Source organism: Loxodonta africana, chromosome 24, assembly GCF_030014295.1.
Source record: "Loxodonta africana isolate mLoxAfr1 chromosome 24, mLoxAfr1.hap2, whole genome shotgun sequence".
NCBI classification, from domain to species: domain Eukaryota; kingdom Metazoa; phylum Chordata; class Mammalia; order Proboscidea; family Elephantidae; genus Loxodonta; species Loxodonta africana.
In genome coordinates, this window is record NC_087365.1 from 61,637,776 (window position 1) to 61,650,426 (window position 12,651).

The following is a 12,651-nucleotide window of genomic DNA, read 5'->3' on the forward strand; positions in this document are numbered from 1 at the left end:
TGTTTCCAGAAGCCTCTATTCTCCAGGGCAGAGTTGTTCTGGCCCCTCGCCCAGCCCCTACCCCAGCCTGAGTCTCTGGGGGCTCCAAGCCCTCGCCCCTCCCTCCCACCTCTGCTCAGGGCCCTGTGGAGCTGTCCTGGGACTCGCCCTGTGAAGGATGGGGTAACAGCACCTCGCTTCTCCCTCCTCCTCCCTGTTCCCTTCTCCCCTCCCACTTTCTCTATTCCTTTTCTGCTCAGACATTCATTCAACAACTGTTTGGTGAACCCCCAGAGCCTGGAATGAGCCCCCAAAATGTCCTCTCTGGCCCAGCCGTGCCAGCCTCCTGCCATGGGCCCTCTCTCTCTACCTCCCATCAGTGCACATGCAACCCCACCTTTCTGTGCCCTCCTTATCATTTTCTTCCCTCCTGGTGGCATAATGGTTAAGTGCCATAGCTGCTAACCAAAAGGTTGCCAGTTCGAATCCACCAGGCACTCCTTGGAAACTCTCTGGGGCAGTTCTACTGTGTCCTATAGGGTCGCTAGGAGTGGGAATCGACTCAAAGGCAACAGGCTTTTTTCAGGTCTCAACATGGCCAGGAAGCCCTTCTGACGTTCCACACCAGCCTAGGGCCCCCACAGCACATGGGGGTGACCCTGGTCATCTGCTCACTTGGCTCCCCACCCCCAGTTTTACATCTGTGATTCAGCCTTTCCTCAAATAATACCAGCAGTTCTGCTCCTGTCTGGAAGACTTGAGAGCAGGGACTCAAACGGACACATGTGCACCACATTCACTGCTGCACCTTCACAACAGCCGGAAGGTGGACACGACCCAAGTGCCCATCAACAGGTGATGGAGAAGCAAGATGTGGGCCATCCGTACAATGGAATATTACTCGGCCGTGCAGAGAATTACGTCCTGACAGAGGCTGCAACACAGACGAACCTTGAAAACATGATGCTGGATGAAATCAACCAGACCCAAGGACAAATACTTGATAATCCCATTTTTATGAAATATCACAAAAGGCAAATGCATAGAGACAGAAAGTTCATTGGTGGTCACCAGGGTCTGGGGGAGGGGCTTGGGGAGTCAGGGCTCACTAGTACAGAGTTTCTCCTGGGAGGTGGAAAACTTGGAAATAATGGCAATGTCTGCACAACGTGGCGATTGTAATGGTTGCTGTTGTTAGTTGCTGTCGAGTCAATTCCGACTCATGGCAACCCCATGTATGCAGAGTAGAACTGTTCCATAGGGTTTCCAAGGCCGTGACCTTTCAGAAGCAGGTTGCCAGGCCTGTCTTCTGAGGTACCTCTGGGTGGGTTCCAACCACCAACCTCACTGCTAGTGGTCAAGAGCTTAACTGTTTGCGACACCCACCCGGGGATTCCTGGTAAATGTAACTAATGCCCTGAATTGTACTTTTAACAAAGATTGAAATGGCAGATTTTATGTTTTTATGTATATGTGTATATATATATATATATATACACCAAACCCGTTGCCATGGAGTTGATTCTGACTTATAGTGACACTATAGGACGGAGAAGAACTGCCCCATAGTGTTTCCAAGGAATGGCTGGTGGACTCAAACTGCCAGCCTCTTGGTTAGCAGCCAAGCTCTCAACCACTGTGCCACCAGGGCTCCTGTTTATATATATACATATAAATAAATAATGAAACCACAATAAATAAAATAATGATGATGATGATGGTGGTGATGGTGATGATTCCGTACCTACTGTGTGCACAGGCCAGGCCTGCCGAGGTTGTCCTTGGGGACAGAGGCCACCATGTTTGTGTCCCTGGGGCTCGGAAAAGGGCGTGACATATCGTTTGTGCTCAAAAAAATGATGGGAAGTGGGGAGGGAGGGACCATCTGTGCAGAGCGGCAGGAGAGCAGACAGATAATCGAAACTGCTCCCTTGTCAGCATGGAAAGCAGGAACCCTGGGAGCTGACACAGAACCAGCGAGGCTGTGCGGGAAGCTGCATAGCACTTAGGTGGAATCGTCATCTTTAAAAGAAAATTGCCTCTCAGCCAGGCAGTCGTCAATGCCAAGTGCAGTCCACAGCGGGGGGAGGGGGAGAGGCAGGTAAAGAAACGGGACCACTACAGGCGACTCCAAACTCCTATCAGGTATGGAAGGTGAGGGTTTGCAACGTTTCCTTGGGCAAACCTCAGTTTAATATCGTGCAAGGAGAAAGAGCTGAAACACTTCACACACCCTGTGGAAGAGCCTGACGCTAAGGATTTTTAAACGCGTCTTTTAAAAGGCCAGGACAGGAATCCATGGCATGCCCAAAGCCATGAGAATGCAGAGGTGCTGTCACCTTCCAGGAGGCGCGGTGCAGGAGAGAGAAGGGAGACCCCGTGCTGTGAGTGTGTGCGTGCATTCACGCGTGTTCATGTGTATGTTCATGTGTGTGTGTGCATGTGTGCTGTACTCGTGTGCGTGTGTGTGCACATTCACGCATGTATGCATGTATGTGTGCATGTGCGTGTGTGTACGTGTGCATGTGTTGGTGTGCATGTGTGCATGTGTGTGTGTGAGTGTGTCCAGGAGCTCTGCAAGGCAGCGGACAACACCAGGCAGACTCCATTTAAACCCGACTTTCCACAAGTTCTTCTTGCCATGTCCCCCCTACCCCGCCACCAATTCTTCCACCAGCGTCTCTCCCAGATCCTGTCCTTTCCTCCACAATCCTTTTCACAATTATAGATTAAGAGTGTGTCACCTTTACCTTGTATATCAATGTTCACTACGGCACTGCTCACAAGCACCAAAATGTGGACACAACCCAAGTGTCCATCAACAGATGGTGGGTAAACAACACGTGGCCCATCCATATGGTGGAGTATTATTCAGCCACGAAGAGAAATGAAGTTTCTACAACATAGGTGAACCTTGAAAACATCATGCTGAGTGAAATCAGTCAGACACAAAAAGACAAATGCTAGATATCCCACTTACATAAATACCTAGAACAGGCCGGTGCACAGAGGCCACGGTTTACTGGTGGCTACCAGGGGCTGGCGGAGAGGGAGGTGTTGCACTGAGTTAAGGCTGATTTTTTTAAAAATTAGGAACAAATCAGGTGCCAGGGAGTCGATTCCGACTCATGAAGACCCCATGTGACGGAACAGAACTGCCCCAAAGGGTTTTCTAGGCTGTAATCTCTACGGGAGCAGACCACCAGGTCTTTTTCTCCCAAGGAGCTGCTGGGTGGATTCGAACCACCGATCTTTCAGTTAGCAGCTGAGTGCTTGGTTGTCGTGCCACCAGAGCAGTTAACGTCGTCAAATTGCACATGTAAAAATCGTTCAAACGGCAAGTTTTTGTTATATATATTTTACCGCAATAAAATTAAATTAAAAAAATAAAAGAGTGTGTTACTTTCTTGAACCTCTCTCTTGCTTCTGTCCTGCTGGCATCTCTCGGGGCAGCGCAGGGCCTGGCACAGCATCCCTGGGACAGAGTGGGGCCCTTGTGAAACGAGCAGAGCAGGAAAGTGACAGGAGAGAGTTGGGGGCCGTTGGGGAGGGCACAGCCCAAAGCTGGGTCCTTTCCGCTTGGGTGGGCCCTCCTCTCCTGCCGTGAGCCTCATCTTCTGGAATCGCCGCCTAGAGTCCTCCCCTAGAACGCTTTGGGAGTAAACCTGCAAGGTGTTTGCAGTTCAGTGCTGCACATGGTGACTTTTCTCCAGTTTCAAGTTCACTTGAAATCAGGCAAATGCCTCCTCCTGGGGGATATTCTGGCAGAATCCTTCACTTCCTGCAGCCTCTCCTCAGGACGGCGCCAGCCTTCCAAGCAGCCGTCCCCAGGTGAACACAATCGCCGGCACCATAAGTTATTTTAACGTAGACATCACTTTAAACTAACCTTTTACCATCTGTTCTGTCCTTTAATAACAAACGCAAAAGAACATAACTCTCCGTGGCGTCATAAAAGTGAGGTCATGGTGGAGATGCCTGTCTGTGTTACCGGATGCTTCTGCCATGGTTTTCTCATTTTCCAGACACAAATCTGGGGGAAATGGCTCTCCCCTGGCCTGGTGCATTCACTCACACACTATTTCTTCTTGGTTTGGTCAACCACAGGGGATTCAGAGCATTCTGAGGGCTGAAGAGAGAGCCCGAGACGCCCACCGCAAGCGGAAGCCTGCCGTATTTCAGAAGGCCCCGCTGAATGGCGCCTTGAGGGTTAGGGAAATGAGGCCCAGTGGTCAAAATATAATGAGATTTCTTTGTAAAAGAGGGGAAAAAAATTATTTTTAAATATGTGGGTTTTTTTTTTTTTTCCAGAGTTATATAATTAAATTTCCTTATAAAAGATGAATGGTTTGGCCCAACATACTTATAATTAAATTTCCTTATAAAAGATGAGTAGTTTGGCCCAAAAAATGTAGCCGTGGACACATGGGAGTCCACTATGTCTGCCATCCGGGCCTCTAGAGACAAGCTGCTTACAGTCGTCTTGTCTCCAAAAGACTGTTTCTGGGAGGAGGTGGTCTCCTGGGTCCAATTCAGATACTATTTGAGGGCCTCCTGTGTACTCAGGGCACCCTTCTCTTAACCTCACGTTGAAGCAGGCTTGCAAGCTCACCAGCCCTTCTAGGACCTTCCGCACTCCCAGAGGGCCGAACTGCAGCTTTGGAAGCAGCCAGCCGTGAATTCTTCACCTTAATCACTCAGTTCTCTCCCCAGTGGCGTTTGGTCTCCTTGTCCGTTCTCGTAGCACATGTGCCAGGGAGGACAACAGCTTTCTCCGTCTCATTAGATTGCGAGATGCCCGTGTGCCCTGGTGACAGAATCTTGGTGGAAAACACTCCATGGGTGAAGAGATGGATCCCACCCATGGAGCGTGGCCATAATGGCCGCCAGGAAGACCCTTCACCTGCTGCTTGTTTCCCGGTACTCCACCAGGGATTGTGCTTGTTGGCATTAGTTATGCCTCGTCAGGGGCTGGTCAGAGAGGACGTCACTGGTGACCTTCAGCTGCAGAGGGAGGTGTGGTGAAACCCTGGGATGGGCCTCTTCCTGGGATGCCCAATGCTGTTAGTGGGACAACAGGCAGGAGACTGGAGGCAGAGGACCCAGAGTGTCATTGCAGCAAGTGGAAGCGGGGGTGGGGGGGGCGGCTGAGATGAACAAGCCAATGCTGAGCATTCTGGGGCCTGGGGGCAGTGCAGGGGTGGCTGCTGAACACAGGTGTCTGACCCCTTGTCCAGGCACTGGCCACTCTTTCAGTTGTTCTGCTCAAAACTCTGCCGTGTGCCGTGAGCTGCTCAGAGCAGAGTCGGGAGGAGCCCCACCTGGTGCGGGGGTGGTGAATCAGGAGCCAGAGAGGGAACAGCCCTTCCCTTTTCCCAGAACAGAGTTCCTCACAGCCTCTGTGTGTGTGTGTGTGTGTGTGTGTGTGTGTGTGTGTGTGTGTACGTGAATGTGCAGACATAAGGGAAAAGGCTGCAAGTCTCTACACGTGAAAGGTGAGCTAGAGCCCGTGTATGACCCGTGTGTGTCAGGGTGTGAACACACACACACTAACGTGTACATCTGACCCAGCACACAAGCAGCCCCCAAATCTATATTGACCTATACAATGTCCGTGTAATGAAAACTTCATCTCCTTCTTACTGTTAGGGAAATAGTTATTTCTTTTTCGTGTCCTATTGCATTGGCAGAAAAAAAAAAATTTTTTTTTTTTCTGCATTGGCAGGAATGATGTTAAATAGTCTTGGGCTGGTTGGCGTCGTTGCCACCCTGCTCATTCATCTGGTGGGAGAGACTGTATAGTGTTTCACCAGGAGGTGGTGGTTTAAGAAAGACTGCTCATTGTCACATGTCTTTTGAGCCCCTGTAGAGACTGCCCTGTGATTGTTGTTATAGAAACAGGTTGCCTAATGAGAAACCATCCTTACGATTCTGAGATGAGTCCTACAGATAGCCATATGTATTAGGCCTGACGAAGGAGGTGCTTAGTTCACTGATGAATCCCATTTACCAGTATTTCAGCTTGGCTCATCACTCCTACATCTGTACGTGGACTGGTTTGGGCACCTAACAACAGTTGCACTGTGAACCTGTCTCTCCACTTAGCAAAAGAGAAAAAAGGAACAACACGTGGACCGGTTGGCAGTGGTCTTACTTTGTACGATGATGGTTAGATGGTGTCATTTTCTCTCTCTTCTTCTCTGTTCTAGAAAAGCTGACCTGTCCCTGGGGTGTTTTCGAAAGGTATTCCTTAGAGAAATAGTGGTCTTTTCAAGTTTCTTCTTTCTTCTTGTCAAGTTTGGCAGTGTATATTTTCTCCAAAAAAAAAAAAAAAAATCAAGTTTATAAAAATTTAAATGTGTTAGCATAAACTTAGAATAAAATGCAAAAAAATTCTTATTTTTTCCTCTTAATTAAATTTGCCAGAGGTATATCTGTCTTATAGAGGGTTTGGGTTTGTTTTTTTTCTGAGTATAGCTCTTAAATGTACTTATCAATACTTCTGTTTTTCTGTCTTCAGATTCGGCATTTTCTGTTTTCACCTTTATTACTCTGGTGTTTACTACAGCCTGCGTTATCACTGCTTTTCCTTCTTGAGTGGAATGCATAGTTCATTTCACAGAATTCTGTTTTAACGATGAAAACATTTAAAGTTATGAGTTTGCTTTGAGTCAAGCTCCAGTCTCATTCTATGGTCTTCACTGTGTAATAGTCTTTTCTTCACTGTTACTTTTAAATAGCCTCTAAACTTACTTTTGATTGTATTTGACCCAATGGTTATTTAAGAACATTTTTAACTTTCTAAAAGGTCCTTTTTTTTTTTTTTAGGTTTTCTCATTAAAGTTTAATTGCTTTGTTCTAATAAAAGGTCCCAGGTGATTTTTGCCTTTTTTCTTTTTTAGATTTTCACAGTGGTCTATTTTATTATAAAATGTCGTAATGGCCCCATGGGCTTTGATTTTAAAAAGCTGTATTTTCCAAAGGTGTACTCAAAGTTGAATGTAAGCCCATTAATTCCACGTTATTGACTATACCTTTCAAAACTCTGCCTTATTTCCCCACCCGTCTATCAGTGTGTTGTACTGTGGGGACTTGCGTGTTGCTGTTATGCTGGAAGCTATGCCACTGGTATCTCAAATACCAGCAGGGTCAGCCATGGTGGACAGGTTTCAGGTGAGTTTCCAGACTAAGAAAGACTAAGAAGAAAGGACTGGCAGTCTACTTCCAAAAAAATTGGCCAGTGAAAACCTTATGGATAGCGCGTGGAACACTGTCTGACAGTGCTGGAAGATGAGCCCCTCGGGGTGGAAGGCACTCAAAATATAACTGGGGAAGAGCTGCCTCCTCTGAACAGAGTCGACCTTAATGACATGGTTGGAGTCAAGCTTTTGGGACCTTCGCTTGCTGATGTGGCACCGCTCAGAATGACTCCCACCCAGTTGCCAGATATGCAGGTCTTCGCTGGGGGTGTGTGTGTGACTGGGTTTCCATCAACACTTCCTTATCATTCTGAGAGGTTTTGTTTCATCTAAATGACTGTATACACCTTATTTTTAATTCTGAGGAGCCCTGGTGGTACAGTGGTTAAGTGCAGGGCTGCTAATCCAAGAGTAGGTGGTTCAAACCCAGCTGCTCCAAGGGAGAAAGACCTGGTGATCTGCTTCTACGAAGAGTGCAGCCTCGGAAGCCCAATGGGGCAGTTCTACTCTGTCCTGTAGGGACGCTGTGAGTCGGAATCGACTTGACAGCAATGGGTTTGGTTTTTTTGGAGTGTCCTTTTTGTGTCCCCCAAACTTGTTCTTGTTAGTTGCTGTCTGTCTAGTCAGCTCTAACTCATGGGAACCTTATGTACAACAGAATGAAACATTACCGGGTCCTTCCTCATCTTCCTGATGGTTGGGTATGTTGGAGTTCATTGTCGTAGCCATTGTATCAATCCATCTCATGGAGGATCTCCCTCTTTTTCACTGACCCTCTACTTTACCAACCATGACATCCTTTTCTAGAAACTGATCTTTCTTGATGACCTGTCCAAAGCAAATGAGCTGAAGTCTCAGCAACCTCACTTCTAAGGAGCATTCTGGTTGTATTTTTTCTAAGAGTGAGCCCCAAAACTTACAGGTATCTAATTATCTGATACAAAATGATGTATTGGGTCACCCTGCCCTACCCCATATAAAACATGGACTTTGGAGTTGTCTGGGCTCTTTTCATTTCTTCTCCCGATTCTCAGTTTTTGCCAACTTACTTTGGCAAAGCGAACAAAACCAGTTGCCATTGAGTCAATTCCAAGTCATGGCTAGTCATGAGTGTCAAAGGACAACTGTGCTCTGTGGGGTTTGCAATGACTGATTTTTTGGAAGTAGATTGCCAGACCTGTCTTCTGAAGTGCCTCTGGGGGGATTCAAACTGCCAACCTTTTGGTTAGTAGCCAAGTGCTTAACTATTTGCATCACAGAGGGATTTCTTTGGGATCCAGATAACCATCATTAAATTGTTATCACTATAGAATACAGCTTCTCTGTAAAAATGTCTTTGTATCTGTATATAACTCTGTAACTATATTGATGACAATTTTAGTGTTAAATTTCTATTTCTGAATACTAGCCACTGGCCACTTTATGTCACCGCCCCCGTTCTCGAGACCTCAATTGCAAGTTACCTCCCGGGGGACTGAATCATATCTTCAAGTGACTTTGTCAAGAAGAGCAAGAAGATGGGATATTTCCTTGGTCTCTGCAAGTCCATAAGCATCTGTTGCCTTCAAACACTAGTGAAAACTTGGCTGGGTGTACATGTATTGGGTCCCAACCTTTTCCCTCAAAATGTGGCAGATGTTGCCTTCTTGTAGCTCATGTCTCCCTGTGCCATCTGAAGCAATCATTTCCATTCTTTTCCCTACTCCATCCTGCGTCCTAAGGTCCCCTTAGCCCCATTTCCCATCACCTGATGAGCCACTTAGGCCCCTGGGTCCATAGTTGGTGGCGCTCAGTAAATCCCTGACAGCTGGCTGCCCTGCCAGTTGCCAAAGATGAGTGAAGGTTTGGAGGTGGCTCAGCTGTACCTCCAGAACAGCCAGGTGCTGGGAGCTCGGGGGTGGGGTGCATGTACGAGGCCCCCGTTCCAGGCTGCAGGCTGACACCCTCTTGCTCTGCTCCTCCCTTTCAGATCCGGTCAGACAAAGACAACGACATCCCCATCCGGTACAGCATCACGGGCGTAGGCGCTGACCAGCCTCCCATGGAGGTCTTCAGCATTGACTCCATGTCAGGCCGCATGTACGTCACCCGGCCCATGGACCGGGAGGAGCGAGCCTCTTACCATGTAAGTGTCTGCAGCTGCCCTGGCCTGCCCCTGCGCTGGCTGTGAGAGGAGGACTTGGTTCCCAGGTGGTTCTAGCTGTAGCCTGTGTCAGAATCGCTGGAGGCGTGGCTAAAGCACAGGTCGTGTCTCACTCAGAAGGTCCAGGGGGCACCTGACCGTGTGCACTGCTAACGCGTCCCGGGGTGCTGCTCCTGCAGGCGAGGGCCGCACTGGACCACTTGTCTAGACCTCCACCACCTGATCCCCAGGAGCATGTTGTGTCCTTGCTGCTTCACCCTCTGACGGAGCGAGATTGCACTCTGAACCTCCAGGCCACCACCTCCGCTAGTCCCTTTCTCAGCGGCAGCCCTGTGGGCCCTCACTCCCTCTCCAGTTCTTCCATGTGTGTCCCCGTCTCCTCTCTTCCTCGTGACTCTGTCTGACAGCAGGAAACCAGCCCCAAGAAGAGGCAGGTACCCAGGCCATCGCAGCTGTGCCTGGGGAAGGGGCCATCGACAGGAGAGGGCCTCACTGACAGGTGCCAGCAACAATTTGCCTTCCTCCGCCTCACTGATACAGCTGAGGGGAGAGGGCGCTGGACCACAGGTGGAGGAGCTGGGCCTCCATTCCCTCCGCTCTCTCGGAGGCTCTGCCTCCTCCAAATGGGGGTGCACTCATGGAGGGGGCACGGCACACAGACCAGAGCCAGGATGCCTGATCCGACCGCACTCCCCTCTCCAGGTGTGAGACTGAAGGCAAACACTCAGCCTTTCCTGCCTCGGTTGTCTCTCCTGCAAAGTGAGGTGACAGCCGGAGCTGCTGCATGTTGTTCTGAGGACTCGGGGTTCATGTGTGCAAAGCGCTTAGACAGACCTGCTGCCAGGTGAGGGTGGCGTAACGGCGGTGGTTATAGTAGGTCTGAGCTGCCAGCTCCTGGGCTGCAACGTGGAAGCAGAGGTGATTTAGAGAGGATGGTGCCCTCAGCCCCTGCACTGATGCTGCAGCATGAACTGGACCTGATCTCACTGGGCTCAGCTGACTCACTGCCTCTCGTGTTTGCTGGCTGTTTGTCTTGGGGTTATTGTCCTCTTTCTCCAGTAGAGACTGGCTCTCTGCAGGCAAGCAACTGTGTCCCCAGGTTCAGGTTCAGCCCCGTGCAGGGGCTCAGTAATGATCAATCAATCGGTGGGAGGGAGGTAGTCTGCAGGAGGAGGCTGATTCTGTCGTTGGCAGCGATGCCCATCCCCAGCGGTCCCCTGGTGCCCCGTTAGAAGTGGGGTGCTGGGCTGAGTAGACCCTGGGGGCCCCCATCAGGAGGCCAGTTGGTCTGTTCTGCGCCATGAGGATTTTCCTCTCTTCTCAAACTGGCTGCCCGAGTCCCAGGCAGCTGCAGCTGCATGTGGATGAGAAGATGTAGCACACCCAGGTAGTTTCCTCCTTAGAGCAGAGCCACAGGTGTGCAATCAAACTCAGGCTTGTGGCACCTGACATCAGCTCCCCAGCTCACAGGACTCAGACATCCCTCTTCAAAGCAGCTCACAAGAGAAGCTTTGGCCTATTCTTGAGACTCTTCCCCTTTTTCTATGCCACCTCATCTTCCATCTACCCGTTCACCTATCCCGCCATCCACCCATCTACCTATCCAACCATCCACCCATCCATCTAACCATCCACTCACCCATCTGTCCATCCACCCATCCATCTAACCATCCACTCACCCATCTGTCCATCCAAACACCCATCTGTCCATCCATCTATCCATCCATCCACCTATCCATCCAAACTTCCACTTATCCAACCGTCTGTTCATCCAACCATGTAACAGTCCATTCATCCATCTGTCCATCCATTCAACCATCTGTCCATCCACCTATCTAACCATCCACCTAACCATTTACTCACCCATCTGTCCATTCAGCCAACCATCTGTCCATCCATTCATCCATCTGTCCATCCTTTCACCCATCTGTCCATCCATCTAACCATCCATCTGTCCATCCTTTCACCCATCTGTCCATCCATCTAACCGTCCATCTGTCCATCCATTTGTCCAACCTTCTGCCCATCCAACCATCTGTTCATCCATCCATCTAACCATCCATGCATCCATCTGTTCATCTATCCATCCAACCACCCATCTGTCCACCCACCGACCCATTCATCCATCCAACCCTCTGTCTATTCACCCATCCATCCACCCAGCACCACTTGGCCCCTCACCCTACAGGGTCCCCTCCAGTCATATCAGGACCTCGTCCACAGAGCGCTTCGCCTCCAAACTGCCCACCTAAGGTGGCCATTTGCCTGATTAAATCCACCTTCTTGACATTTAGGCAGGTTTTTAATTATCTTGGTCACTAAAGGAAGCCCGCAGTGCCTTGAGCAGCACCACCCCCTTCTCTCTTCATCCACCTCTGCTCTGGTTTCTCGCTGGGATGCTGCTCCTGGCAGACGCATCCCTGGGGGTCTTGGGTTCAAGCACTGGTCCCTTCAGGGAAAGGGTGGCCCTTGGCATGGCCCCTCTGCTGCCCTCCCGGCGGCCCCCAACATTCCCAGGGCAGGTGCTGAGTTGCAGTCGGGGTCTTCTCCCACCTGTTTCCTCTGGACCCTTAAGAATCTTTCTGCTGAAGAAAGTCTTTTGCACCAAATGTCAGGCCCAGCTCAAACCCTTCCGTGAGACAGAGACAGACAGACAGAAAGACAGATGGACAGAGAGAGGCAGAGACAGTTCCCTCTGCTGTCAGAATGTAAAGCAGATCTCTCTGTCTTCACCCCTCCTCTCTCTCAGTCTCTCTCCATCTCTCTGCCTCTCTGTCTCCATCTGTCACTCTCTCTCTCTTCCCCCAGGCCTCTCAGTCTAAATGCACTTGCTGGCAGGCAAGGGGTGCCAAATCCCAGTTCTTGAGGGCATTACAAGCCTGTGTTGGTGGGGACGCGCAGCCCAATTGGAAAGCTGACAGGCATGTTTCAGATGATGTGACAGCAGAGAGGATCCTCCCTGAAACTGTGGGCAGAGGGGCAACCCCTCATTTGTGAATCCCCAGCACATATATCTAAAATTTTTTAACCAAAGCAAAGTTGGGTCACAGTGAGCCTGGCTCTGCAGTGCAGCCTTCAGATGTGTGGGGCCTGGGGAACAGGGTCCCTCCCCGACCCAGCCAAGCAGGGTGCTTTCAAGATTTGAAGAATTGGGGTGCCTAGGAAATGCAAGGCTGCACCTGGAGAACCTGCCACAGGGGATGGCCGCCTCCTTTTTGTATATATTCCTTTCTGGCAAACTTGGAGCTCCAAACTAGCCTAGTCCTGGGTGTTCTGGTTTGCAGTGTACTCTGCATATTCACACCCAAGTCTGCAGGCTGGGCCGCAGTG

The 12,651-nt window shown here is 49.8% G+C and overlaps 1 protein-coding gene across 1 annotated transcript in view; it reads left to right on the forward strand.

The window, feature by feature from the left end:
• Window positions 1–12,651, forward strand: part of CDH4 (cadherin 4) — a 710,466-nt gene that overhangs the window by 625,413 nt on the left and 72,402 nt on the right. The window contains exon 6 of the mRNA XM_064276304.1: window positions 9,148–9,303. Within this exon, the coding sequence (XP_064132374.1) occupies window positions 9,148–9,303 (156 nt within the window). The remainder of the gene's footprint in view (window positions 1–9,147; window positions 9,304–12,651) is intronic.